This window comes from Larus michahellis, chromosome 5 (assembly GCF_964199755.1).
Source record: "Larus michahellis chromosome 5, bLarMic1.1, whole genome shotgun sequence".
NCBI lineage: Eukaryota > Metazoa > Chordata > Aves > Charadriiformes > Laridae > Larus > Larus michahellis.
Window position 1 is genome coordinate 81,270,992 of NC_133900.1, and position 25,486 is coordinate 81,296,477.

Sequence of the window (25,486 nt, forward strand, 5' to 3'; positions counted from 1 at the left end):
TGTATCTTCCAAAAGAATTCCTCCTACCCATCACACCTGTAGCGCTGCCGTTACTGAAGCCTCCGACAGACAAGATCTCAAGCTGCTCCCACGCTTGGAGCACGAATGATCTTGACAATGATTAAAATGAGGAAGACTTTTGCACTGAAATTTCTGTGAACCTGAATTTTCCACTAGAATGTCGGAAACTTACTGAACAAGTTTGGCTTGGGTCTCGATGCTGGCTTAGCAGGAGCTTTTCTGCGTATGAACTAGGCTGCTAATAGTAAGACTTAATCAAATGCTTAATGTAGGACCATTTTGTTAATGACAGTCATATCAAACAAGTATTCAAGGTCCTTTATAAAACATAGTTTGATTTAATATTTCAAGTACCACTTAGTGAAACTCTTCAATACACGAATAAAGCATTCATACAGCTTTGCTATTACACAACTTTTTTATGCGATCATAGGTAGTTTTTAATCATTTAAGTGAATATTTTTGCAGTAGTTAATAACAGCATGCAATGGCCTTAACAACCTCAGATTTAGGATTTTGAAGAGCTCGTGATTGTCCCTCTCACTCCTGCTTTCCCTAATTTCACTTTCAGAATAATTAAAAAGGTTTACCTGCAGCTTCACAGTATATTAACTGACGTAACATTTTGACCAGGGCTTACTCGAACAACAAATTACTTTTACACAAGTATTTTGTAATGACTTTTCAAACTCCCGGTATTGTAATCCAACTCCAATTGTACTCCAGGCTCTGCTAGATGGTAACCAAAGACAGGCAAATAAAACCCATGGCTGAATTACTTGCAAGGAGAAAGACGAGAATAAACACAGGAAGAAAAACTGTGAAGTGGAAGGAATAGTTGCAAGGAGGATTCTGCAGCTGTTGGCTGAAGCTTCAATGGGGAAGCTGAAAGAACATGAACTATAGGTCCTCTTATGCTGCAGATCAGCAGAACGGCTGGGTGTATCGAGCATTAATATCACCATCCTCCTCATTCGTTACAGGACTACCGAGTCCTGTACTGAGTCCTACTGAGACTACACACAAATGGTTCATAGCCGTAGACAGCTTTAACCCTGTGCGTTCAAATACGCACGCAGAATTTCTTAGGTTTACAACAGGAGTTACTCAGATCATCAGGGAGAAAATGTACACATTACAGAAGTGAAGTTTATTTCAACCATCACAAAAGTTAAAGTATAAGTCCTGTTTGACCACTTCCTTTTTTTGTGCGTGTAATTAAGTAACAATCACTCTGGTGTCAGAATAGCAAGGTGTCAGTAAAAGATTATTTTGGGTGTTAGTTCTTGATCATTCACACACACCTTTATTTTCTCTCTTCCCATTTCTTCTAACTGGTCAGATGTGGGAACTGAACTCTGCATTTCACACTTTTGATCCCTGACTGTATTTTTACATTCGGGATTTGTCAACTGTGTATGTAAAATTAGAACTTGTATGTAAAATGTAGAATTTTATGTAAAAAAAAAAAATTATATAAAAAAACACCCTATGTAAAACCATTGATCTCCACAGCTTTCCTGTGGACCTACATGATCTCCTGCGCCCTCTTACATGAGCTATGAACTCAGTCCCTGTAGTTTAACTCTAACTAGTAACTAATTCCAAATACTATATACAAAATGTTTTTAATTGTATTTCATTTTAAGCCCATGCACTTTGTCCATGACTCCTGACATAAAATGCTTATGAAATGCTTAGTTCATGTTCTAGTTTGTCCCACATAAATACCACTAACACATCTTAAAGTAATTTTCATTAGACAGAGCACAATGATGGATTTAAAAAAAAGACACTTGCATGTGTCTGAAAAATATATTAACCCTTTCAAGTTTACTAGTAGACAAAATCTGTCACCTCAAAGAATATATAGATTTTCATATAGATTCTGTGAAATTACTGTATGAAGTTATCTGCATTTTCAGTTATTTACTACAGCACAGTATTTTGCACAAAGTACAAAGCTAATACGTTTTAAGCCAGGTTTGTCAAGCAGGTTACTAAAATGCATTAATGAAACATCTAGACTATAATATTATTGGTAACATGTATGAATTTAACACTGACATTTATATATCTCATTTATAAAAAAATAATCAATTTTTACTGCAATTTCAACACCTTGTTGAAAAGGCAAAGGCAGAAGATCAATACACAATCTCTAAATATATTTTAAGTCTGACATGTCAAATTCACGTCACGGTGGAGACGCAGAACACTTAACTAATGGACTAGAATAAACAGCTCAAGCTTCTACTGAAAGAACTGCCTAACGTAATCTTGTTATCAAGATCACGGGCTAAAATCGCTGTCATACCACGTTATTTATCATCCATGTATTACTGAAGAGTTTTATACTGGCAGAGGAGTTAAAGACCATACTTTTGAACTAAAAATTGCAGTAACCCCGTTTAAGTCCTTGGGGTTTGGAGCTGTTACCACGATGTCACATAAAAAAATAACTGCTCTGTGTCACACTTGCGGCTAGCAGACAATATTATAAGCATTTGCTTATAACTTTGCCAATCGGCTTAGCTTGCCATGGCAGCTACTCCTCCAAAGGTTTAGGGACACAGATTCCACTGCTCCTAAGAATGAGAAATAGGTTTATTGATGTTTAAAAAAAGCTGAAAAAATGGTTCTGAGAAATCCTATGACCTCTTTGTGCTGGAGGAAGGATCTGAATTTTGGCTTGAAGTGATGCTTAGGCCATGAGGGAAGGTGCAGAGGTAGAAAAAGAGGCAAGGGTGAGAAAGGAAAAGGAAAACCGGGCATGAAGACAGTCAGACAGATTGTGACCAAGCAGACAGCAGAATAAAAGTGGGAACCTGAGTGGGACCAAAATTATGAACTCAACATCCTCAGCTCCTCCTATGCTACTTCCAGTGGAAACCCAGTAATGAAGCACATAACTTCTTTCTCTCCAATACATGTAATTCTGCTGCTGTTGTCACAGTTCTTCCTGAAAACAAATTTCATCCCTTCTAATAACCCATGAGATTTTTACCGTTTTACTCTCTAACAGCATTTCTGCTTCCTCTCCCTCGCCCTATTTGTTTGTTTGAAACAAACACAATAAGGAACAAGGGTTATAAAGTCAAACACTCAAATACGAAGAAATGACAAAACCAAGGCTGCAGGTGCACTGTTAAATAACCCAAACTTCCGCATTTGCAGGTTGATACAGATTTTAATTCCACCACTGGGCAAGCTGTTTTCCACCAGTTCCTGCTTCGCTCAGACAAAACTCGGCTGGTATTCTATTGTGCCCTCATTGTTCACTGTATGTCTATAAGCCTGCTTTACTGCACACCATACAGAATATGCCAGAAGAAGAAATGATGAATTTCAACATTAACTTTTCTTAATGCTCACCACTAGCACCTCAGTGCTTCATAAACAGCAGTTTAAAAGTATGTTCAAAATACTTTGTGAAGTGAGGAGGTATTACTAGACTTATTTTTAAAATGGAGTCAAGACAACCCTGAACTGGCAATTCTTTGTGTTGGAGTTGCCATATGCCATGAAATCCCTATTTATATCAACAATTAAAATCGCTTTCAGCTTTCTCTTAATCATGTTTATGCACAGGTTGCTTGAAACCGTCTTTGTCCTGCCTTTCTGACCCTGTGCTGAGCTGAGCACAAACCAACTATATTTAGAGCCAACAATCTTGGCTTCAATTGCCAAGATTGACATTAACCTGAAAATTAAGGAGTCACAGTCATACTGTAAAACAACTTTCAAGCCAAAAGCCAGTCTTGACAGTAGTTTCATAAATAAAACATGCGGGCACAAAAAGAGTTACATTTTTGCAAACACAAATGCTAATTATAGAAAAAGGAAGTAGAAGATCAGTTGAGAAATAACGAGGCTTAATAAAATAGAAATAAATAGTCATTTCTGCTGGGAATACATATTTGTTTCCACATATAACTCCATTAAAGGAAATACTCAAATGTGAGAGGGCACTGTACCAAGTCAAAACCTCATGTTTTATTTCTAGGTGTAAGAGAAAAGAACACACTTACCAACATGAATGTTATCCTTAAATACAGTCTTTTGGGGTAGAAATATTAAGTGTCGACTAAATTTTTCATCAGTACTGGAATCTAAATTCAAGACATCTTTGGCCGAACAATTTACATCATAAAGTTCTTTTAATTTTTGGCTGACAAGCTGAAATTATAAATATTAATTAGGCTATTTTCTCTAGCATTTTTAATAACGGTATCTATAAAACCTAACACACATGCAGATTCTACATCTTTTTTTCAAGTTTTTTTTTGTCATTTTGAGCATACAATGAATTGCAATTCAAACTAACTCATAACATAGAAAATTTTAAGCAAATTTGACGGTCCATATTTCCTGAAATAAGCAAGTCACTGAATATACTAACAGTGATAAGCTGAGCAGATTTTCAGTTTTTCAGGTCAAAGTCTAATTTAGTGCCTTATTTGTTTGGGTTTTTTTCCACCACAAAGCAGTTCACACCCACAGTGACAATGTTTGTAATGCAGGCTTACCTTGGATGGAAGACAAAGGCTATCATGATGTAAAGGGCCGGTACGCTAATTCACTGTTTGATTTAGCTAATTCATTGGTATGGCCCCAATGAACACTAAGCAAGCAGAAAACATAAGATGTCTGGCTCTAAAATAGCTCTAAAAACCTTCCATAAGTTAAGCTTGTGATTACTCATGTTTAAGACTGGACTTGGAACCTAAGGGTCTGGAAGCTTTAGATTTTAGCATCTCAGATACCCCCCCTACCAGCAAATCCAAATTTCTCTTCTTAACCTGAGGAATCTCTAGATTTCAGAATTGATCCGCAATGGAGTAAACCCCTCCGGATTCTGTATCAATGAAGAGTTCTTTACAAGGGCGTGACCTCAATCGTATTTTTCTTTTGTTCCTTTCTAGCTAGGGACATGTAAGTGTCAGAAGTCTCATAAATACATGGCCACTCACAAAGATATTGTATTGGAACAGAAAATATTCTTCTAAAAAACTCCCTTATTTTCCATCTCTGAGATACTGAATTTGCAGTGGAGCTCATTTTCCAAACAAATTTGCAATAACGTGGACATTTGCACTATTTTAGAATATTGATAATTAGCAAAGATATTTAACTTCAGGTAACAAACTGGTAACTGCGTAGTCACCTGATGTTTGCTACATCATCATCAAACTCAACTATAATGAACTGCTACGTGAAGACACCGAAAATCAAGAGGGATTTATCTAAGCCTTGATATATGACTGCACCAGCTGGCAAAGGAAATGAACTGAGGAATATCCGAATGGAACTTTTATTGATGCTACTCTGAAGAATACCTAAACACTCCTTCAGTTTTACAGCTTCAAAGTGTCAGAGCACATAAAACAATCTGCAAAACCAAACTTACCGTATCAGTAAACTTAGAGTGATTACAAGCATTCCAACAACCATTGTTCTCTATTTTTTCCTTTCACTTTCACATTCTCTATTTTTGCCTTTCACTTTGCTTTAATTAAAACAGTACTTTTTACTTCATTAAAAATAACCACTAGGTCTACAATTCTTTCTCATTTTACTACAGAACAGTCAAGATAAAGTAGTAAATACTTTGGTTTCATATTAAATCAACACAAAATTCATATTAATCTACAACATGACTTCGCTCCACTTTACCTCAATTAACTTTGCAACCATACTCTCGCCATCAGCAGCAGGATTTGCTGGTTTGTAGAACTCCAAATCAAAATAAAGTTTGCAAGCATCTTTTTCAGGAATGACTTCATAGCAATGCATAAGACTTGTTTTATAACCTTTGCTAAGGAAAAACAAAACCAAATCACAACCTCTCACGATAAACGTTACACATAACTTATCAGTTGCAAACAAAGATCCTCCAAGTCCTAAATATTCTTCTATTTTTCAATCAACCACCCATATTAAAAAAAGTAGCAGCCTTATACTGTTTTGAAAAATCTGGAACTAACTTCATCATCAAATATCAACAAAGGTATCTGTCTGGCCTAGATTTTTTTTGTAAAGTACTCTCCTCCCCATGCCCCACCCCCAAGTCTTACAATACATACTGTCAATAGATACGCTGTTAGGAATTTAAGGAATAATGGAAACTACAGTAAAAAACTTAGGAAGTTATCACTCCTATGTCTTAAGCACTAAAAACAGGGTTACATAGACTTTTTTCCAACTAAATTAAAAAAAACCTAAACATTTTCAAACTGCGAAAAAAAAATCAAGCTTCCTTTTCATATAAAAATTGACTCTTGGATTTCTTTTATTTCATAATCAATTGTTTTATTGTAAAACAAAAAATTGGGAAAAAAAGTTCAGCACACAATCCAATTCTCAATACTTGAAACTACATCACACAAATACAAAACCATAAATCAGTAACTGGACGTTTATGTTAATGCTCATGTAAATGGATATATGCCTAATCGTAGAAATATGTTTGTGTCATGTGTTGGTATGATCCCCCCGAGGAAAGCTGACAGCAAAAGCAAATCTACTGCTATTTGATTTAAGTTCAGCACACGAGGTCCTTAATTACCAGGAACTAATGGCAGTCTGCAACTCGAAAGTTGAAACCCAATATAGAATAGATTGGTTTGTCCTCATGAAAATTTTCCCCGTGGCCAAGATCAAACCTCAAGCCACCCATTACAGCTCTGTGCTGGTCAGAGCAGCAGGCGGCTCCTGGGGATAGCTATCCAGTAACAGCTATTACTACTTAATAGTACATCCGGTATACTACTATCTTATAGTGACGTATAGGGTACCTTTTCAAATACTCACATGTAATAAAACCAAAGCTCTTTATATGTTGTCACAAGGTAAAACCTCTGTCCACTTTGTCTGTTCTTTTCCAAGGCAAATACGTGAACATCCTTTCAAAAATAAAAACGCTGAAGTTTTTGGTTTTTTTCTCAAAGAAACAGTTAAAGTCTTCAGAACTTCAGTCTATGATTCTAAGTTCCTAATTTCTTAGGACAAAGGTTAGTAAACACTACAAAACTTTAAGTAGATCACTTATCCTTTTTCAAGCTCAGTAGCATCTGATTTTAATTAAGAACATCATTCTGATTTCAGTTACCTGAGTAAAAATTGGAAGCTTTTCTTTGCTGTGTATTAATATAAACTCTGTTTTCTCTGTAAAGTCTTTTTTTTTCTGATCAGTGGCAAGTGCATATAACGGGAAGAGGAACAATGTCCTGAAAGGACGAGCCTCATGTACATGATGGCAGCATATGGCTTTATAGCAAATAGTCTTTAGACTCTATAATATTTAAATCCAAAAATGGAAATCTGAAAAAAAACAAAACAACCCTACTGCCAAACCAGTGAGAGTGCATTTTGGAAAACAGACTGTCAGGATTACTTAACCACCTAAAAGAGCATGGAAAAAAAGCCGGTACTTTCTTTAAAAGCAGCAATCAATTTGAAAATTATTCAACAGAAAACAGAGGGTACATTTTGCACAATCTTTATTTGGCTCATAACTTCTTATCATCTGAACTTGGTACTCTGATGCCATTGGAGAGTTGTATTGTTTTTATTTTGCCTCTGCCTCCTGTTTATCTCTTCTCCCCCCCCCCCCCCTCAGTTTTTTCCTCCTCTTTCTTCCCACCTAACTCTCACGGCCTTCCCACTCTCCTGTCAACCCTGACAACTTCCTTATCTTCAGAAGGAACAAACGTATGACTACAACGTCATTAAAAAAAGCACTTTTCCTGTTAGAGGTTAACACCAGGTATCAATTTATGTTAGAACTAATAGTTGTTAGAGCTACCTCCAGTGTAGCATGAGCTCCCACAAGCACAAAAAAAAACCCTTGCTGTTTAAAGACTGGAGAGAAGGGAAAAAAAAAAAAAAAACCAAAAGAAAAAGCCCCCGACATCTTGCAAACTGATAAAGACTTTACTGTCAACCACGTTTTTAAGTTAAGTTCAAACCTGAAAGTACCTAAAGAGTAGAAACAGTCACCTAACAAATATCTTACCTCTTTGCAGGTTTTTACATAATTGAAAGCTTCAGCCTGACGACAAAATATTTTCCAAACAGAGGATGGCAGAAAGGGTTTGGACAGTTTTGGTCTATAAACTGGAGGAAGAGGGTTTCTTTCATAGTGAGATGCCAATTCTTCCACTTTCTTCACTCTTTCTTCCCATTTTCTCTTCATTTGCCCTACAGCAATTACAAATTGTCAAATCAGTATCAATTTCTGGTTGTCACTCACTTTTAAAATACCTTGTACCCCTCACTGCTTTTGATTCTAGTTTTGTTGAACGTATTTTATTTAATAACGGAAAGTAGGTGATATTCCAAATCAACACCCAACCTTGCTATGATACTCTTTTTAACATTAATTGTTTCCACAGTTTTGGAAGTAAGATTTTCATATTAATACTATCAGAGGTAAAGACAACAGAGGGACGGCCTATGAAGTTTCATTTTTGTTTACAGAATGGTATTACATTCCTCCGCAAAACATATGCAAACTCTGTTAATTAGCCACACAACATTAGTAAGGAGTGAAAAAATACTATTACTTCTGCTTTATGGTTGGAGAGACAAATAAGATAATGAATCTGTATGGGTAATAACAGCAATTGAGTTCCTGAGAAAAATTAAGATTTCAGTGACTCTACCTCTGAGCTTTGTATCTCAAAGTAAAAGAATTGAAATCCAAAATGGGGACTCCATTCTCCACTGCCGACCTTTGCTGTTCATCAGTAATAGTTTCATCTGCTTTAAAATCTCATGTACCTTCGTGCAAACTTAAGATAGCAATCTTTTCAAGAAATAGCACATGATGCAGTAATGCTTGGTATCTTGCAGCCTTTAAACTTATAGTCACATAAAGTAATCCAAATGCTGAAAAGTGATGTAGCAAAGCATAAACACACATTAACATACACATAATTATTTATAAGTTTAATTAACTTTTTTTCGGGGAAAATTCATTGCCCCTCTGAACACCTGCAAATCGGTAAAGAGCACTGCTAAGAAACTATGAAACAGATGAAGAGGGGCAAGAAGTAAAAAAAGATGAAGGTGCATCTTTTTGTTGTGTCCAGTATAACCACCTACCAACCCTTGGTTCTGAAAATAACCTCCCAGTTGCAATGAAAGATAAAAATGAAACTGACTATACTCAGAAGTATTCAAACCTTTAAACTCACCTTGTGGATCCATCTTGTTAAGTATTTAAATATTCTTGTGGGCCCCAAAGCCCAGATTTTAAATCCTCTGAATCTCCCCGCAAGTTTTCCACAGTAAAGATTCCTGGACATCTACATTTCTGCCCATGGTACGGCTAAGCCTGCCTGTGTTTTGATAGTTTGTGCCTATGTCAAGTCTAAATAATGGAATGTTTTTTCCTCTTAAAGGGGTCAGACATATTATCTCTCTGACTTTGCCAGCCTCCTGACCTGTGACTTTCCTTCACTCCCTTCCTTTTCTTGCAATTAGCTTCTTCTTTGGGAATGAAAAATGAAATTATAGGCAGCAATCAGTGTTTCTCAGAAGTGCTAGCACAAATCTCACTTTCATTTTGATGCTGCTGACTCTGTTGTAAATTAACTGGGTGCAAAAGGCATTCCCTACATCAGCACTTTCCCAGAAGGTGACCATTAAAAAGCAAAGGACAGTTCCCATAATTCTCTCCTCACTTTAAACTTCCTAGTTAGATCAGGATATATCTTTGCAGAAACATGGCTGGGAGGACATTTGAACCTGGCAGAAGGCTGATGACCCTCACTTAAAACTGAGATCTACCACTGTTCTTGCAGTCCGAACACTCTTGGATTCTCAGCAGCATAACGTGTTGGGTCTTCTCAAGGTAAGTTCAGCTCCTGCATCAACTACACCTAACACATCTATTTAGAGCATGTACAATTTACACCTGCAGAGGAGGCGTAACTACAGATTAGCCTTCTGAGTTTACTGGGAAATTCCCACTTCATTGCCCTCCCTTTTGTCCCACCAGAAGTAAGGGGAGTAATTATTTTTATTTTACTTGCTAGGAAGAAATTTTGTCAACACCGTATTTTTGACTCAGCAGGATGATCACATGAGGACCCTGGGAAGATGGATCTCCCGGGAGATGACTTAAAGAACTTGATGTTTTATTCTCCCCCTTTGATGGAAGACTATTTCTTTTTTAGTCATGAGGATAGTGGACATCTTGTATTTTTATACCTTAGATGGTTGTTGGTTGGTGAGGTTTTTTAAACAAACAGACTCACCATTTCAGAAAAGGCAATTTTCTCCCTTGTGCTACAGGGGAAAGACAAACACAAATGCATGATTCCTTCATATGTGTCCCTGTGTTTTTGTTAAAAAAAAAGCCTACTCAAAAATCTGTAATGATTATGGACAAAACACGCTATCCACACCTGCTGTGAAACAAAGCTGAGACATGCAAATCAACCACTGCTCAAAATAACATGATTATATTGGTTTCCTGGCCTGTGTGTATCACGCAACATAGCTCTATGGCAGAATTCATGTTCTTCAACACCAATAAATCCACGAGATTTTCTCACAGCTACTGATTCAGCCTTAAAAGAACTTATTAAACAACTTTCTCCCTAGTGCTATGCTTCTGAATGTTAGCGAAAATTAGCTCAGTTATCTTTATGTTGAGCTGAACTGTGGCATACTAACACTACTTGTCTTCCCTCAACAACAAGGAGCATCAAATTTTCATCTTGCGCTCCAAGTAGAAGTAGCTTCTACAAATAAGCTTTGAGGATTTTTGTGCAAAATACAGGATATCAGACTTCATGATAAGACCTCAAAAAAAGAGGCTACTGCCTGTTGTGAGAACCTGGAACACTTAGTGTCTAATGTTAAACTTACTCTGACTACTGCTACCAAAGGTCAATACACAAATATGAAACTAACTGACTTAAAAGTTGATGACGAAGCTGAAACTAGCCCTCAGCTTCAGAGTGTTGTTCTGTGAGGCTGGATGGCAAGGGCATCAGGCATTTGTCAATCGGCTGTATGATTTCTCAGTTTTCCTCATGCAGTGGTGAGGGATAAACCCCACCGTAAGGGGAGGGTCTTGCTCTGACAGAGTCCGGTACATCCACGCTTACCTATCTTGCTGAAATCTGAAAGATTGTAGCAATCATCCCCACAAATTACTGAAGATGGCAATTACCTTCATTCATAAACCACCATTGTCAGAAAGGTAAGATTTTTCAGCGCGCGGAGGAACTAAAACAGAAGACAAAAAAAAACCAAGAAGGGCTGGGTTACACCAAGTCAAACATAACACAAGAGGCTCGGCACTCAAAAACCCACAGCAGCCTCACATGGGTCACCCACACGCATGGTGAGGCGGGTAACCGGGGCAGAATGGCAGCCAAAGGGCCCAGTTCTTTTATGTCCCCCCCTGTATGAGAGAGCACACTGAGGGGCCCGGTCCTCCACAGCAAACCCCCCACATCTCCTCACATATGGCGCTGGGCCCCCTCAGCCATGGCACCCTAGGCCTCCCCAGACATGGCACTCCGCCCCCCCTCCGCCATGGCACCCTAGGCCTCCTCAGCCACGGCGTCCTGGGCCCCCCTCAGACATGGCGCTCCGGCCCCTTTCAGCCACGGCGCGGGGCTCGGCCTCACACCGCCTTCCCCTCATGGCCGGGAGCCTCCTGGCACGGCAGGGAACAGCCTGAGGGGGGTGTAGGGAGGGCAGCGGACACCGACTCACCGCCATAGCCCGCGCGCTGCCGCCGTTGGCGTTTGAACGCCGTGCCGTTAGGGGCAGGCGGGCGGGTTCCCCCGCCCCGCGCGGGGAGGAGCCGGAGGGGCCGTGAGGCGATCGCGGAGAACGGTGGCCCTTCCTCCGCTGCGGGCCGCGCCGGGAGCCGGGGAAGGCAGGTCGGAGCGGGGTGGCAGCGGAGCGAGCGGGCGGCGGAGACGGTGGGTGGCGGTGGGCGGCGGGGGTGGGGGAGGGCGTCCGGGCCGAACAAAACGGTGGGGCGGGCCAGAGTGCGTCGGGGAGCCGGCTGAGGGAAGCAGGAGCTTCCCCACAGCCGGACCGCCTTCCCGCTGCGGAGCGAGTGGTGGTCAGGGGCGGCTCGCCCCCCGCCACGGCAGCGCCTGGCCTCCCGGGCGCGGCGGGACGAGAGCGGCTGCCGGGCCCTCCCCGGAGGGAGACCGCGGGGGCTCGCTTTTCCTGAAGGTTAGGGCAAGGCAATTTGCTCATTTAGGCCTGTTTTTGCGGAGAAGCTGTCTAAACAAAAGGCGGGGGGGGCGGGCGGGCGGGCGCATCCTGGGCTGTATCAGGAATGGTGTGGCCACCAGGAGTGGGGCAGTGACCATCCCCCTGTACTCGGCACTGGTGAGGCCCCACCTCGAGGGCTGTGCCCAGTTTTGGGCCCCTCACCCCCCCCAAAAAAGACACTGAGGTGCTGGAGCGTGTCCAGAGAAGGGCAACGGAGCTGGTGAGGGGTCTGGAGCACAAGTCTGGTGAGGAGCGGCTGAGGGAGCTGGGGGTGTTCAGCCTGGAGAAAAGGGGGCTGAGGGGAGACCTTCTCGCTCTCTACAGCTCCCTGAAAGGAGAGTAGCCGGGGGGGGTGTCGGTCTCTTTTCCCAAGGAACAGGTGATAGGACAAGAGGAAGTGGCCTCAAGTTGTGCCAGGGAAGGTTTAGATTGGATATTAGGAAAAATTTCTTCACTGAGAGGGTTGTCAAGCATTGGAACAGGCTGCCCAGGGAAGTGGTGGAGTCCCCATCCCTGGAGGTATTTAAAAGACGTGTGCTGCTGAGGGACATGGTTTACTGTTAACTGGGCAGTGTTAGGTTAATAGCTGGACTTGATCTTAAAGGTCTCTTCCAACCAAAACGATTCTGTTTCTTATCAGTTGGTAGGTTTGAAAATAACACACCTTGCCTGTAACATTACGGAGCCTGGCAAGGCTGTTATCTGTGGTGGTGTGGTTAACAGGTATAGGTGAATTAATACCCAAGGGTGCCATCTACTCAGAATAATTTCAGGTCTCGCTGATTTTGCAGATTAATGCTGACTAACTAAAAGTCTGTTTGCTTTTGGAAGATCAGAATGCTGGCCCCGTGTCAGTGCTCTGCAAAGATCTCGTCTAGACCAGAAGTAATGTGAAGGGCTGTCACAGTATTGGCATGCTTCCATCAGTGGTAGTGACAGTAGTATTTAATAGTAGCGGTATTTAACTGGTATAAGGCCACACAGAAAGTGTAATGGTATGTTTCAAATGTTTTTAGTTTTTTCATACAGTCAGCTTTTATACTTCCCTTCCATTACTAATTAGATAGTTATCAGTTATCATTATAGATGGTAGAATGGAAAATTATTAACTTGCATCTGTACATTGGTAGCACAATGTTCCATGTATGTATTTATGTATGTAAAAATGCCTGCTTTGAATGCTTGACATTTTCTCTTGCAGTCATGTGAGGTGGAAAACTGTGCCCTTTTCTAATCTTTAAGGACATGCTTTACGATACTGGTTTCTGTTTTGGATGTGCATTTTAATACTGCTACAATCGTTGCTTTATAGCAGCTGACATACACTGAACATGTGTTGTCTTGTCTCCTATGGTTTGCATATTTCGAGATACAGCTGGTAACTAGAGACAATTCAGTTATTTGCTTCCTTCCCTGTCTGAGAAGCTTTGGTATTATTTTTATCACTATGTCATTAATTTGCCTTGTTGGCTTACAACTCAAATAAATACTACTTTAAAAAGAAACGTGATGGTTCTTGTGGCAGTGGTGATATATGGTGATATGAATTTATTTTCATTAGGTCCAGGTAGAATAAGTAAATCTAGGCTGGAATGAAGTAAAAACATTGTTTTATTTATAATTTTGCTATCTAAAGAAAAACAATGGAACAACTGCATTTATATAAGGCAAAATATATTTTTGCTTTTATTGTTATACAGAGGGACTTTGGTCATTTTTGGTAGCTTGCTGAGCGTAGTTTTGGACCTTTCTGAAGCATATTATTTTTTGCTACTTGTTACCTATAAAGATCATTGTAGCATCATCTTTTTATTCGCTATCTCTGTCTCATAGGGTTTTTTAAAAACTTTGGGGTTTTTTTCAGATAAAATATTGTATAATGAGCTTCCTAAAACTGACAGAACATATTCTGCTAAATTAGAAAAATGCTGTTGCTCATTTCAGCTACTTATTTTTTAAGTTTCCTTACAGTGGAAAGCTTGTTTTACCTAAGCTTTCAGAGAAAAGAATATCAAGGAGCAAAATAACAATTTTAATTCAATTCTTAATACATTGTCCTGATTCCTCCCCCTCCCCCCGCCCCCATCCCTAAGAGCATGAGATCATCCTCTGCAGGGAAATGTATATTCTGCGTGACAGAACATGACATCATTGCATTACCTAAACCAAGATGAGGCAATTCTTAGTAGTCTGTTAGAATCGGCACTGTCCTCTAGAGAGTGTTGCTGTTACGCTGACTAGTGCTTTAGAGCAGAAAACATACTGCCGATGAAAACGTGCATTTGAGTGCCTAGCAACAAAACAGATATCTCTTTGTGGATGTTTTTTATTCTTTAACAAAGTGCAGGTGACTTGGTGCATTAGGGTGCTCAGAAATTGATGGATATTAAAGGTGAGTTACAGATTATATTCTGAAGATAAAGCATGTGTATTTTAAATGGCTAACATATTACACCCAGTTTTTCTTCACTATCTCTGTAGCTTCTGTAAAGACAAGCTCCAATTGTGATGCAGTAGAATGCAGTAAGCTCTAACCATTAAACAATTGAAACTGTAGGCCGTGAACTAGGCTTGCAAAGGCTTTAGTAAGAAGTATTTTTATGATATGGTATTTCAAAATGTGTTTTACATTTTTCAGAAACAGAGTATTGTAGTTCATTGTAATTGTAGGTTTTGCTAGCTGCTACTTCAAATTTCATTGTTTCTTTGGCATTGTGTCAAGGACAGCAGTTTTAAATTTTAAGGTTGCAAAAGAGTCAAGGAGATAAGCGTTAATTTAAGGTCACTTAAATGTTGAAGATCTTCCTTATTGTTAGCAGCATGCATGTTATAGAAGTATTCAGCGGTCCCAGTCTGTTAGGTCTCCAGTTTGCCTACTTAATCAGCTGCTGTTCACAGGTGTTATTCCCACCAGTTTACTAAAACCAGTCCCTGATGGGATGGCTCATATGATAGACAGGAGGCGACCACAGCTCAGGTGGGCACACAGTTACTAGTTTGCACTAGCTGGTTCAGGTGCTTGCAGCACTGGCACTGCAGATCTTCACGGTGCCAGACAGTTGGGATTAACACCTGGGTATTTAGCAGAAGTTGAATTCCATGCTGACATGGCTACAGTGCTCTCGGTACACCTGCTGGCTCATTTTGATAATGGAGTTGGGACGTGATACTGTGCTTTTTTATATGGTGTGGTTATTCGTTACGGTTGGCAGACAAAGAACAAACAAGGAAGAAAGTTCACCTTTTCCCTGTTTCTCCTATTAATCCCAGCCACAGTGAAGGGTTTGGGTTGTGCTTCTGCAGAAGAAGGAACAACCTGAGTTGTAACAGAATTGTGGGCCAGTCTGGTTGGATGTTTTCCTACAAAAGAAAGTTTTGATTAAAAAAAGTGTTAAGCTGAGAAGTCAGGAAAGCTGGAAGCCAAAGCCAAGGATGTGGTAGGTCCCTACCACAAGGATGTGGTAGGGACAGGGTTGAAAGAGGTGTAGAAACTCCTGGAAGCTGGGTTTGTCTGGAGCAGGGGAGCAACTTCTAGCGTTCTTGTCAATGAAAACCACTCTTTCCACTTCACAGGGATCAGAAGCTCTGCTTTTAAGTTACAGCTGGGTGGACACACCAGTTGTCACTCTAGACTAGACTTTGTTGGTGGTGCTAATGCTCCCTGCCCAATGATAAGGCACATAGGGTTGGATCACTGTCGCGCCACAGGTCTTAGGTACTTGAATTACCCTTGGGGATTGTTTGTCTTTTTTCACATAGGGAACTTTTAAGGCATTAGACTTTGAAGTTAGGATGAATAAATCCAGATCATGGTGCTAGGCAGGCAAGTTCAGCATCATATATTAGTTCTTGCCCCATGATACTGTCTTTAAAGTTAATTTCTAAAATATAAAGCAATAATGTATTTTAGAAATTTTATTTCTAAAATATCAAGCTTATTTGGTACTTTGGTTTTCAGGAAATTTATAGATATGAAGAGACCTAATATAATAATAGTATGATGATGTAAGATGGCAGATACAGTTTGCCACCAAAGAACTAAGCCTCAAATAAGAATCTTCATCGCATCCGACCAGTAAATCTTGCTACTTGGTCTGATTGTTTATACATCCCTGTTTACCATAAGTAAATCTGCTAAGTAAGTTTCTTTAAAATTCTTGCCTTGTAGTGCGTTGTTTGTTTCTTGAGGTCTAAGCACTTACTTAACTTCTGAGCATTTATTACTTTGCCCTATCTGGCGATTTAACTTTATGATGCTTAATTCTTTTCTGAATCCTTAGTTAAAGGTAACTTGTGGTAATGTGTTCCATGAGTACACACAGAATAATTGGGAGGGAGGTTTATTGCTTTTAAATTGATTTCTGGCTTGGTAAAAATCATCATTTCTTGTCCTGTGTTCTGATCAAAAGTAAATAGCAGCCCACAGCATAGAGTTCATTTCATCAACTGTTTAAAGTTACGTCGTTGTGGTTTTATGTTATTTATATTGCCTTCAAATACACCAATTAGGACTGGATGCAGTGACGTTTCATTTGAAATGGAATGCAGAGAAATTATTATTTCTCAAAATAGTATGACCCAAAATCCAACTTCTATGTTAGTCTTTGCACATGTGTGATAACTTGTGTAGCTTGGTTTTGGATTCAGTTTCTGTCATGTGGAGATGGAAGGATCCATATATGACACAATGTTCATAATACTAAAATGCTACTAATGCATGTAGGGACATGAAAATATTTTAAAGATTGTTTTCAATTTGTTTATCTCTTATCCTGCTTTTTGTAGGCATTTTCAATTATTTGGTCACAGGGGTCTGCAGACTATTTTTCCCAGAGTTGTTTTAAAACGCAATAATTTAGAAAAATATTTCATGTTCTTCTTTCAAATATAAGATATATAGGGATTACACAAATGCTAATTTTTGCCTACCAATACTAATGCTCCTAGGCTAAAGTTAGTCAGTGTGAAAATCCCCTTTTAACATTCCTGTTTTCTCTATAATTCTAAAAAAATTGCGCTCTCATTGTGTAAGGCTTTAAGGAAACCTAACAGAAATTAAACAATCCAAAGGTATTATTTCATATGAAAATTAACTGTCATCTGTTTCTATTTTCTTATGTTTTCAAGCTGATAATTGAGAGCCATAATGTCAGACATAGGAGATGGACCACGTTCGGGGGACGATCTGACGGATGCAAAATCTGTTCCTGGTTCCAAAGGGTAAGTGAGGTACTTTTGGTTTAAGTCTTCAATTTAAGTCTTGAGGAATCTTGTGCCGTAACAGAAGGTGAGAGACATAGAAGCAATAATGCTAAAAGGAAAAGTTTCAATTATGGTAAACTATAATAATCGTAAACACCTATTAGAGTTGTTGTACTGACTTTGAAAATGTACAGTCACTGACAGAACAGGCCAATGTGTATGTACAAGGAACTAAAAAGCAAAACACGAGGTGCAGTTAGACAAGTGGTTAGCTGCTCTTGAAAAGAGACTTTCCTGTCTCACCATGGGCTAAATGTTCACACCTTTCCTTGCACTGCTTCCAGAGCTCACCTGAGCCGCAGCAGCCAATTCAGCTGCTTGAGCTGACCTGCTGTAGGGTTGTATGTGCAGAAGCACAAGCGCGAGGGAAACTTACAGGGGTGGAAGGGAGGACACGCAGGCCTGTTCTTCCTAGTGACAGCTAGTTGTTAAGCTGATGTGGCACTGTCATCAGATTACGCTCCCTCTGGCAACTTAATTTGTTTCTGAAGTCATTCTTTTTAGTATTTCAATGAAAATTTTATTTAAGAGCATTACAAACCTTTTTATTTGTAGAATACAATATGATAGCGGGCCCCAATCTTGTAACCACTTACCCATGTGCTTAAGTGAGAAAATCTATACTGACTTCAACATGTATGGACTGAGTAAAATTGACAGCCATTGCAGAATCATGATGGGTGGTGTAGTTGGTGTGCTTGTTAAGGCAAAATTACAGCTGCATATGAAGTCTTGGTCATTCTCTAGGTTTTGAATGTTTACTTGTGAAAATTCAATGCTAATACGGCTTTTGGTTAGAATTCAGAATAGATTTACAATCTCGGAGCTGATCTTGCCTCCAGGTACTTAGCTTTCATAAGATGAGGCGTTATCATTTTAGACACAGTTCTTCCTTGATTCTTTAAATTTTAAGCTTGTTACAAGTTGCACAGAAGGTTACTACAACTACAAATGACACTCTACTTTTTTTTTTATTAAATTATTTGTATATACACACATTTTACCGAACTTGAAACAAAGTTTCATTTGAGAGCATAACTACACAAAGCAGTTTTATTTATTTTAACCTCTGGACCAGTACAGTCTTCACTAATCTAAAATCAGATCTATCAGCTGATTTAACAGACATAACTTAGATTCATAGAATGGTTTAGGTTGGAAGGGACCTTAAAGATGGGATGGGACACCTCCCACTAGACCAGGTTGCTCACAGCCCCGTCCAGCCTGGCCTTGAACACCTCCAGGGATGGGGCAGCCACAGCTTCTCTGGGCAACTTGGGCCAGGGGCTCACCACCCTCACAGTGAACAATTTCTTCTGAATTTCTAATCTAAATCTCCCCTCTTTCAGTTTAAAATTGTTACCCCTTGTCTTAGCGCCCCAGTCCCTGATCCAGAGTCCCTCCCCAGCTTTCCTGGAGCCCCTTTAGGGACTGGAAGGGGCTCTAAGGTCTCCCCGGAGCCTTCCCTTCTCCAGGCTGAACCCCCCCAGCTCTCTCAGCCTGTCCTCACAGCAGAGGGGCTCCAGCCCTCCCAGCATCTCCGGGGCCTCCTCTGGTCCCACTCCAACAGCTCCGTGTCCTTCTGCTGTTGGTGCCCCAGAGCTGGAGGCAGCACTGCAGGGGGGGTCTCCCAGAGCGGAGCAGAGGGGCAGAATCCCCCCCTCGCCCTGCTGCCCACGCTGCTGGGGATGCAGCCCAGGCTGCGGGGGGTCTCTGGGCTGTGAGCGCACGTTGCCGGCTCATGTCCAGCTTTTCATCCCCCAGCACCCCAAGTCCTTCTCAGCAGGGCTGCTCTCCATCCCCCAGCCTGTGCTGATACCGGGGGTTGTCCCGACCCAGGGGCAGGACCCTGCACTTGGCCTTGTTGGACCTCATGAGGTTCCCATGGTCCCACTTCTCCAGCCTGCCCAGGTGCCTCTGGATGGCATCCCGTCCCTCAGACGTGTCAACCGCAGCACTCAGCTGGGTGTACTTGGCAAACTTGCTGGTGGAGCTTCTAGGGAACAAGTAGCAAACCTTATCAGTTTCATTGGTTTTGCTAAAATAACTTTATTTTATTATTATTTTGAAACTAGAGAAGAGAGATTAGAAATTAACAGCTAAAGTTTGTCTGATTTCTGTACAGAAAGAACCTACCTGCTAGCAAGTCTATGGACTCTGGGATTCTGCCGGACTACAGTTATAGAATGGATTATCCAGAGATGGGGCAATGTATAATCATAAACAATAAGAACTTCCACAGACACACTGGTACCACTTTCAAATTTTTAAGTTTTTTCCTTAATTTAGATAAATTAGTGGCATGTGTTATTCTTCAGAAATAAATATGCAGACCTGTTTTGATTGCAGTCTAAAACTAAGTGTTTTGAAAGGCTGTGATTCATTTCAGCACATTCTTCCAAATATGCTTAGAGGGAACATGTTAGGGTATACCAGTGATGGGGAGAAAAATTGATAGGCACTACGAGTCCGTCTTACCTTTTAGTGATGACTTCTTTTGCAAATGAAATCCTTTTTTATGTTTTTATATAGATGGATAGATAGAAAAGTAAGGAGTACCTAAGTCTACAGTATAGGTACAGAGAGAAGGAGATGGCGTGCATGTATAACAGTGCAATGTTTCTTCCATTAGAGTGGATCTGGAATAATGGAATACTATTCCAGGCTGATACAGGTATAAGCGAGAAAAGAGTTTGGCTCAATCAGACCATGCCATCTATATCATGTAAAAAAATAACACTTTTCTCTTACATGTAGGAATGTCACCCCGTTCGGGTACAGATGCGGATGCCGCAAGTGTCAGAGAAGTTTTTATGAAGTTGGGATATAAAATAAAGATCAACAATGATCTTTCATGCGGGGACATTTTTAAACTATTGAAAAATGGTAAGTAATAATATGTTCGGTGTGTGTATTAAATTAACTACTGTTTCCAAATACGTCTTTTGCCCTCAAATCTCTTCTTCCGTGGTTCTTTTAGATGATATTTCACACCTGCCGGTGGTTTATTGCTAAAGATGACATGTACATCATAGTTTCTATGTTTATTCATCTTTGCTGTCTCTCCATCTTTTGTGCCATGACTGTTGTCTCCGTATCCTTTCTCATCTTCTAAAGAAGGCTGGAAAAAAGGCTGAAACTTAAATGCAGACTGATTTATATTCTGACCCTGGGATCACTGAAGCTCTGTGAGTTGGAAAGAAACCTGCTTAATTGGGTAGAGGGGTTCTGTGCTATGTGCTTAGTGGTGTGGCCCAAGAGGTGTTCTGATCTGGGGGTGTTCAGATCAAGGGACCAGAACTGCAAGCGTGTGGACTAAATTACTCTTGTAGAGAAACAACTCATGTTCTGTTTGACTTGTGAAACAAAACACCCATCTGTCTAGTGAGAGCTTTGTACTACTGCTTGTGTTAGTCCTGCTTTGTTTGGACTTGGCCACATCTAGGCCAGTAAATTAAATGGTGCCTGGAGGTATCTGTAGCTCTGGAACAGAATCTAGTCTGTTCTAGATAACTGTTGGAAAGTTCTCTGGCATGACTGTGGCTCATGCCTACTAGCATTCTCCCTGACTCTTCCAGGTCACAGTTCGAGAGGAAGAGTGTTCCAGGGATTATTCCCAACAGCCAGTTAGCCTGCAGCAATCCTGTTTCCTTTTTTTTTCTTTTTTTTTAATGTGTTTGCTAACATAGGCGTAGGTTCTTTAGTGCCAGTTAATGTTTATGCCAGAGCATGCTCCCAGGAATGGTTAATTTATTGGTACAGTTGCAGCCTGTCTGTTGACAGTAGCTGAAAGTGGAAAGGCCTCTGTCTTCCCTGTGGTAAAAGGCCTCCAAACAAACAATGTAAACTACAGACCACAGCCTAACTAGAGATTCCCAAAAAACAGCCTTTCCTGACTCCTCTAGATGCGGTGCTTGTCCATAGATTGTAGAAATGCCTGAGTGTGCATCTCTTGAGAAAAATCTAAATAGTTCCGTTTTTCCAGAGTAGAAATTAAGTGTTTTGGCAGACTCTAAACAGAAGATGTCTGCTTTTGGGACTGTTACACTTTTTATCTACAAACTCTTGCATCTTCTTGAGTTTCGCACTCGGAATTCCTTTTGGATCCTTTCTTTTAAATCATGTTTGTATCTTTTCGTGTATTTAAAAGAATCATCTTGGTCTTCAAGTACGATCCCTACAATGTCAGGCAACAAAAGACATCAGAGAATATCTGTTCTATGCTCTTTGCATACCACAAGATGGAAAAAAATATAAATCTACAAACACTTTATATCAAGCTTAAATGCGTTTAAGTACAAAATTCAGAGGCTTGAAAAATCTTTCTAGACCTTGCTACAGGGCAACAGTGAGAGAGAGAGGTATAATGCTAGTACTTAGGTCCCAGCAGCAGTAACAACCTTCATGCTGCATTTAGTTCCTGTGTAATCCAAGTAGTTGAAGCATCTCTGATTAGAACGAGAGGTAAGGCTTCCTCGTCCTTTCCCAAAACTGAGAACTTCCCATCAGTCCGATCCCAGATCATGAGACTGTTGCCTGTTACTGCATGAGCAAGGTGACCGGTCAGACTTGGAGACGCTGTGGGGACACTCTCTTTGTCTCCTCATGGTGTTCCTGGCCTAGTTCTGTGGCCGTGTCTTAGAATGGTGAGGGTTGGCCTTTAGTTTGGGGTTTTCTATGTCCAGCTTCCTGAAGTAAAGTAGGCTGGCTCCTTTTGCTCGTAAGTGAAAACTGGTTGGAGGTTTCTAAACGTGGGAATTAGAAGTCAAAGACTTCTGTCACCTAGGAAGCATCAAATGTTCGAAGCTTTTAGGGAATGCAAGAAGTTAAGATAATTCTCTTTTTTCTTTCAAGTGTCTGAAGAAGATCACAGCAAGCGAAGCAGCTTTGTTTGTGTGTTGCTAAGCCACGGTGAAGAAGGATTAATCTATGGCACAGATGGCCCTCTTGAATTGAAAGCACTAACGAGCCTTTTCAGAGGTGACAGGTGCAAAAGTTTAGCAGGAAAACCCAAGCTCTTTTTCATTCAGGTGATGTGCAGCTGAACAATGATCATCAAATCAGCTGGATACTTAAAAAAAAATAGTTTCCCTTTTAATTATTAGTGCAAAAAAGTTAATTATTTCTAAAATTGATTTAAATGGAATTACTTTGAGAGCAAGATTCTCTTCAGGTCTAAAAGTAGCACAGTCTGCCCTATTACATTGCATTATGCTAATTGAATGAATTAAGTAAAATCTTTTTGAACAGTAACCAATATTTTAGTGAGTTTCTGAATGCACGTTTGAACAAATATATATCTTAAACCAAACTGTGTAGCTGATTTAAATAAATGCTAGTTCCTTTTGTTCTGAGTCTGTCTAATGGAAATGTGACATAAATTCTTGTTATTTTTGCAGTGTTTTAATCTGGATAGTCTTAAAATGAAAAAAAAATCAGTATTCTGATCATGATCACTGCCTTTATTTCTTTATTTTTTATTTTATTTTCCATTCTTCTTTCCACCAAATAGGCTTGTAGAGGGACAGAATTAGATTCCGGTATTGAGGCAGACAGTGGATCAGAGGAAACAATGTGCCAGAAAATACCTGTAGAAGCAGACTTCCTGTATGCATATTCTACAGCTCCAGGTCAGACTTGCAAAGGAATTTTTGTGCCTGAAATTGTATCTGTATATCAGCTTGTACTGATACTGTAAATGACGATTTGCAGTTGTATCCAGTCAGTGGGTGACTACTTAATTTCATCTCTTTCATGGAAATACAACTTTTTTTTTTCCTGCGATTATTTTTCTCCCCTGATGTGATTTTCTTTTTGAGGTAGTTGCTATTCTCAGTTCCTACAAAAAGAACCCAACAAACGCCACCAAACCCTGAATATACATCTTTCTCACAAGCAAACCCTCAAATTTTCATCTGCTATAAATTCAGTTAATCTGAGTCATGCAAATAATTTACAGCAGGAAGTAGAAGGTATTATTAGTTGTGAGAGAATAAAACAATCAGATATCTGTAGATGCATATACAGAAGTGACTGATAAATACCAGCATATTATTTGCTTATTGACTCTATTTTCATTGCATCCTTAAGGAAAATTAGTAGTGGCAGAGCCCTTCGTATGCCTTTTACGTTATCGGTTAGCAGAAGTAGGTTCCAGTCTTTAATTCACACACGTAGTCCTGAAGATAGTGACACTGAAATCCATTTTGCATCTCGGCTCCATCTGTACTGTCACCTCTCCTTTGTATACAGGTACTCTGTAAAGAAGTAGTAAATGATTAGTGGCTAAGACAATAGTGGCAGCAGAAGATAGTTTTCCTGCCTTTTGATTTTCTACGTGCTTAAAGTTTTTCTTAGATTAGAAAAGATGGGAGGATTGGAAAAATCTTTTGAGTTGGAAATCGGGGAGATTATAAAATCTAAATTTTTCCGGGTTAGTAGTTTTGGGTTTGTACTTTAAAACATTGCTTGCTTTTGGAAACAATGCACCGTTGCTGTAATTGCTCCCCTGTCCTGTGTCAGAGGCTGCTACATCTGATCAATTTGACATCTCTCTTTTCCACAGGCTATTACTCCTGGAGGAATTCAGCTGAAGGCTCCTGGTTTATTCAGTCACTGTGTAAGATGCTGAAGGAATACGCAAGGAAACTTGAACTCATGCAGATTTTAACTCGTGTAAACCGCAGAGTGGCAGAGTACGAGTCCTGCTCAACTCGCCAGGATTTTAATGCAAAGAAGCAGATTCCGTGCATTGTCTCTATGCTCACCAAAGAATTTCACTTCCCTTGCTAAAAGAATTTCACCTTGGAATTTTTCAGTTCACGTTTTTATCTGTAATTTATATGCGATGTTAGTACGGAATACCACTTTTAAATCTTGAATTACTGCTCACTGCTGTGTGTGGCATAATGACTGGTTAGATATGTCCGTTACTAGAAGTAAAACGTAGTATGGCTGTGTTAGAAATGCAGACTTGAGTAGCTGAAGCGCAGGCAATTTTGAAAGTACTGCTCTGAGTATCTCAAAAAATTAGGCAGAGGAGGCTGAAGATCACTTATCAGATCTATTTGGTGCTATATTTCACTTCTGCCCACAGGAAGAAGATTCAGAACGCGATATGTTTACTAATGATGGTAATAGTGTTGTCGTACGTTCCTTCTTAACTCCAGTTCTTAAGGTTTAGGTTATAAACTAACTTAAACTGGTTTTATAACTTAGGGCATAAACTGTGGAAAACAGCCATTGCATTTTTTACAGACAATTAGGAAGCACGTTGAGAATATGGTCGATTTTTTTCCTGATCATTTTATAACTTTTCATGTGGAGTATTAGCTAAAGCAATTATATCAACTCGGTACCTGTTTCGAAAAAGATTTTGTATTCTGACCTTTAAAGCTGCGTGACTAAAGGACCAGTCTTCCAAAATGTCTTTGTCTGCAGCTCCCTAAGGGGGGAGCTGTTGGGGCATATTTAGAGCTGGAAGAATTGGTGCAAAAGGAAGTCTACGTTATGAATAGTCTGCTTTCCTCTTTCTGGCCGTAAATAAGAGCAGGTTTGCTTTGTGCTGTGTGCGTACTACCTTTAATTTGTGTGGAAACATGGATTTGTGGTACTGGAGAAATTTCCCTTCTTAACTTTAATATCAGTTTGAGTTAATTACAAGACTTTAGCTAAAATATGTTAACAAATAGTAAATTTATATCTCGACTCTCAATTTTGTGCAACAGGCTTTTACAAAATTGTGAAACATTTTTGTTGATGTTTCAGATTGTGGCAGTCGTCTTAAGATCAGAGGAAGACAGAATGCTAAATGACTATAGGGTGCTGCAAAACAAGACCTAAAACTCTTTAAATTGCGTAGCATAAACAATGTTAGCAAATTGATGTTTACTTCCAGAGGCATTTGGGGGTTTTTTAACTTAAATTAAATACTGTTTCCTAAATTGTA

At 39.8% G+C, this 25,486-nt stretch overlaps 2 protein-coding genes across 12 annotated transcripts in view; one reads left to right on the plus strand and one right to left on the minus strand.

Annotated features, from left to right (window-relative positions):
- PRIMPOL (primase and DNA directed polymerase) overlaps window positions 1–11,852 on the minus strand; it is a 19,371-nt gene extending 7,519 nt beyond the window's left edge. Inside the window, exons 1-6 of one of the 5 annotated variants that reach the window (XM_074588318.1) lie at window positions 11,761–11,847; window positions 11,145–11,265; window positions 8,039–8,223; window positions 6,835–6,926; window positions 5,698–5,839; window positions 4,053–4,200 (exon numbers count right to left, since the gene is read on the minus strand). In XM_074588318.1, the coding sequence (XP_074444419.1) occupies window positions 4,053–4,200; window positions 5,698–5,839; window positions 6,835–6,926; window positions 8,039–8,218 (562 nt within the window). In that variant the 5' untranslated portion in view covers window positions 8,219–8,223; window positions 11,145–11,265; window positions 11,761–11,847. Of the gene's footprint in view, window positions 1–4,052; window positions 4,201–5,697; window positions 5,840–6,834; window positions 6,927–8,038; window positions 8,224–11,144; window positions 11,266–11,760 lie in introns of those variants that run through there. The other 4 variants (XM_074588317.1, XM_074588321.1, XM_074588319.1 and 1 more) reach the window with 4 other exon arrangements.
- CASP3 (caspase 3) lies at window positions 11,727–25,486 on the plus strand. 7 transcript variants are annotated; one of them, XM_074588327.1, is made up of 7 exons: window positions 11,727–11,930; window positions 17,404–17,496; window positions 19,664–19,788; window positions 20,296–20,424; window positions 22,393–22,568; window positions 23,051–23,168; window positions 24,104–25,486. In XM_074588327.1, exons 2-7 carry the CDS (start codon window positions 17,423–17,425, stop codon window positions 24,328–24,330), a joined length of 849 nt encoding a protein of 282 aa, XP_074444428.1. In that variant the 5' UTR covers window positions 11,727–11,930; window positions 17,404–17,422; the 3' UTR covers window positions 24,331–25,486. The 7 variants fall into 7 exon arrangements, with proteins under 7 accessions (XP_074444428.1, XP_074444432.1, XP_074444427.1 ...); XM_074588326.1 differs by having other exon boundaries at window positions 11,834–11,972; XM_074588328.1 differs by lacking the exon at window positions 11,727–11,930 and adding an exon at window positions 12,061–12,234.

What these genes read in the sequence shown, in the direction of transcription:
- CASP3 (XM_074588327.1), top strand. Translation starts at nt 17,423, where the DNA reads ATGTCAGACATAGGAGATGGACCACGTTCGGGGGACGATCTGACGGAT. An exon ending in TCTGTTCCTGGTTCCAAAGG is followed by an intron (nt 17,497 to 19,663) that starts GTAAGTGAGGTA and finishes ATTTCTGTACAG; the next exon opens with AAAGAACCTACCTGCTAGCA. An exon ending in GAACTTCCACAGACACACTG is followed by an intron (nt 19,789 to 20,295) that starts GTACCACTTTCA and finishes TCTTACATGTAG; the next exon opens with GAATGTCACCCCGTTCGGGT.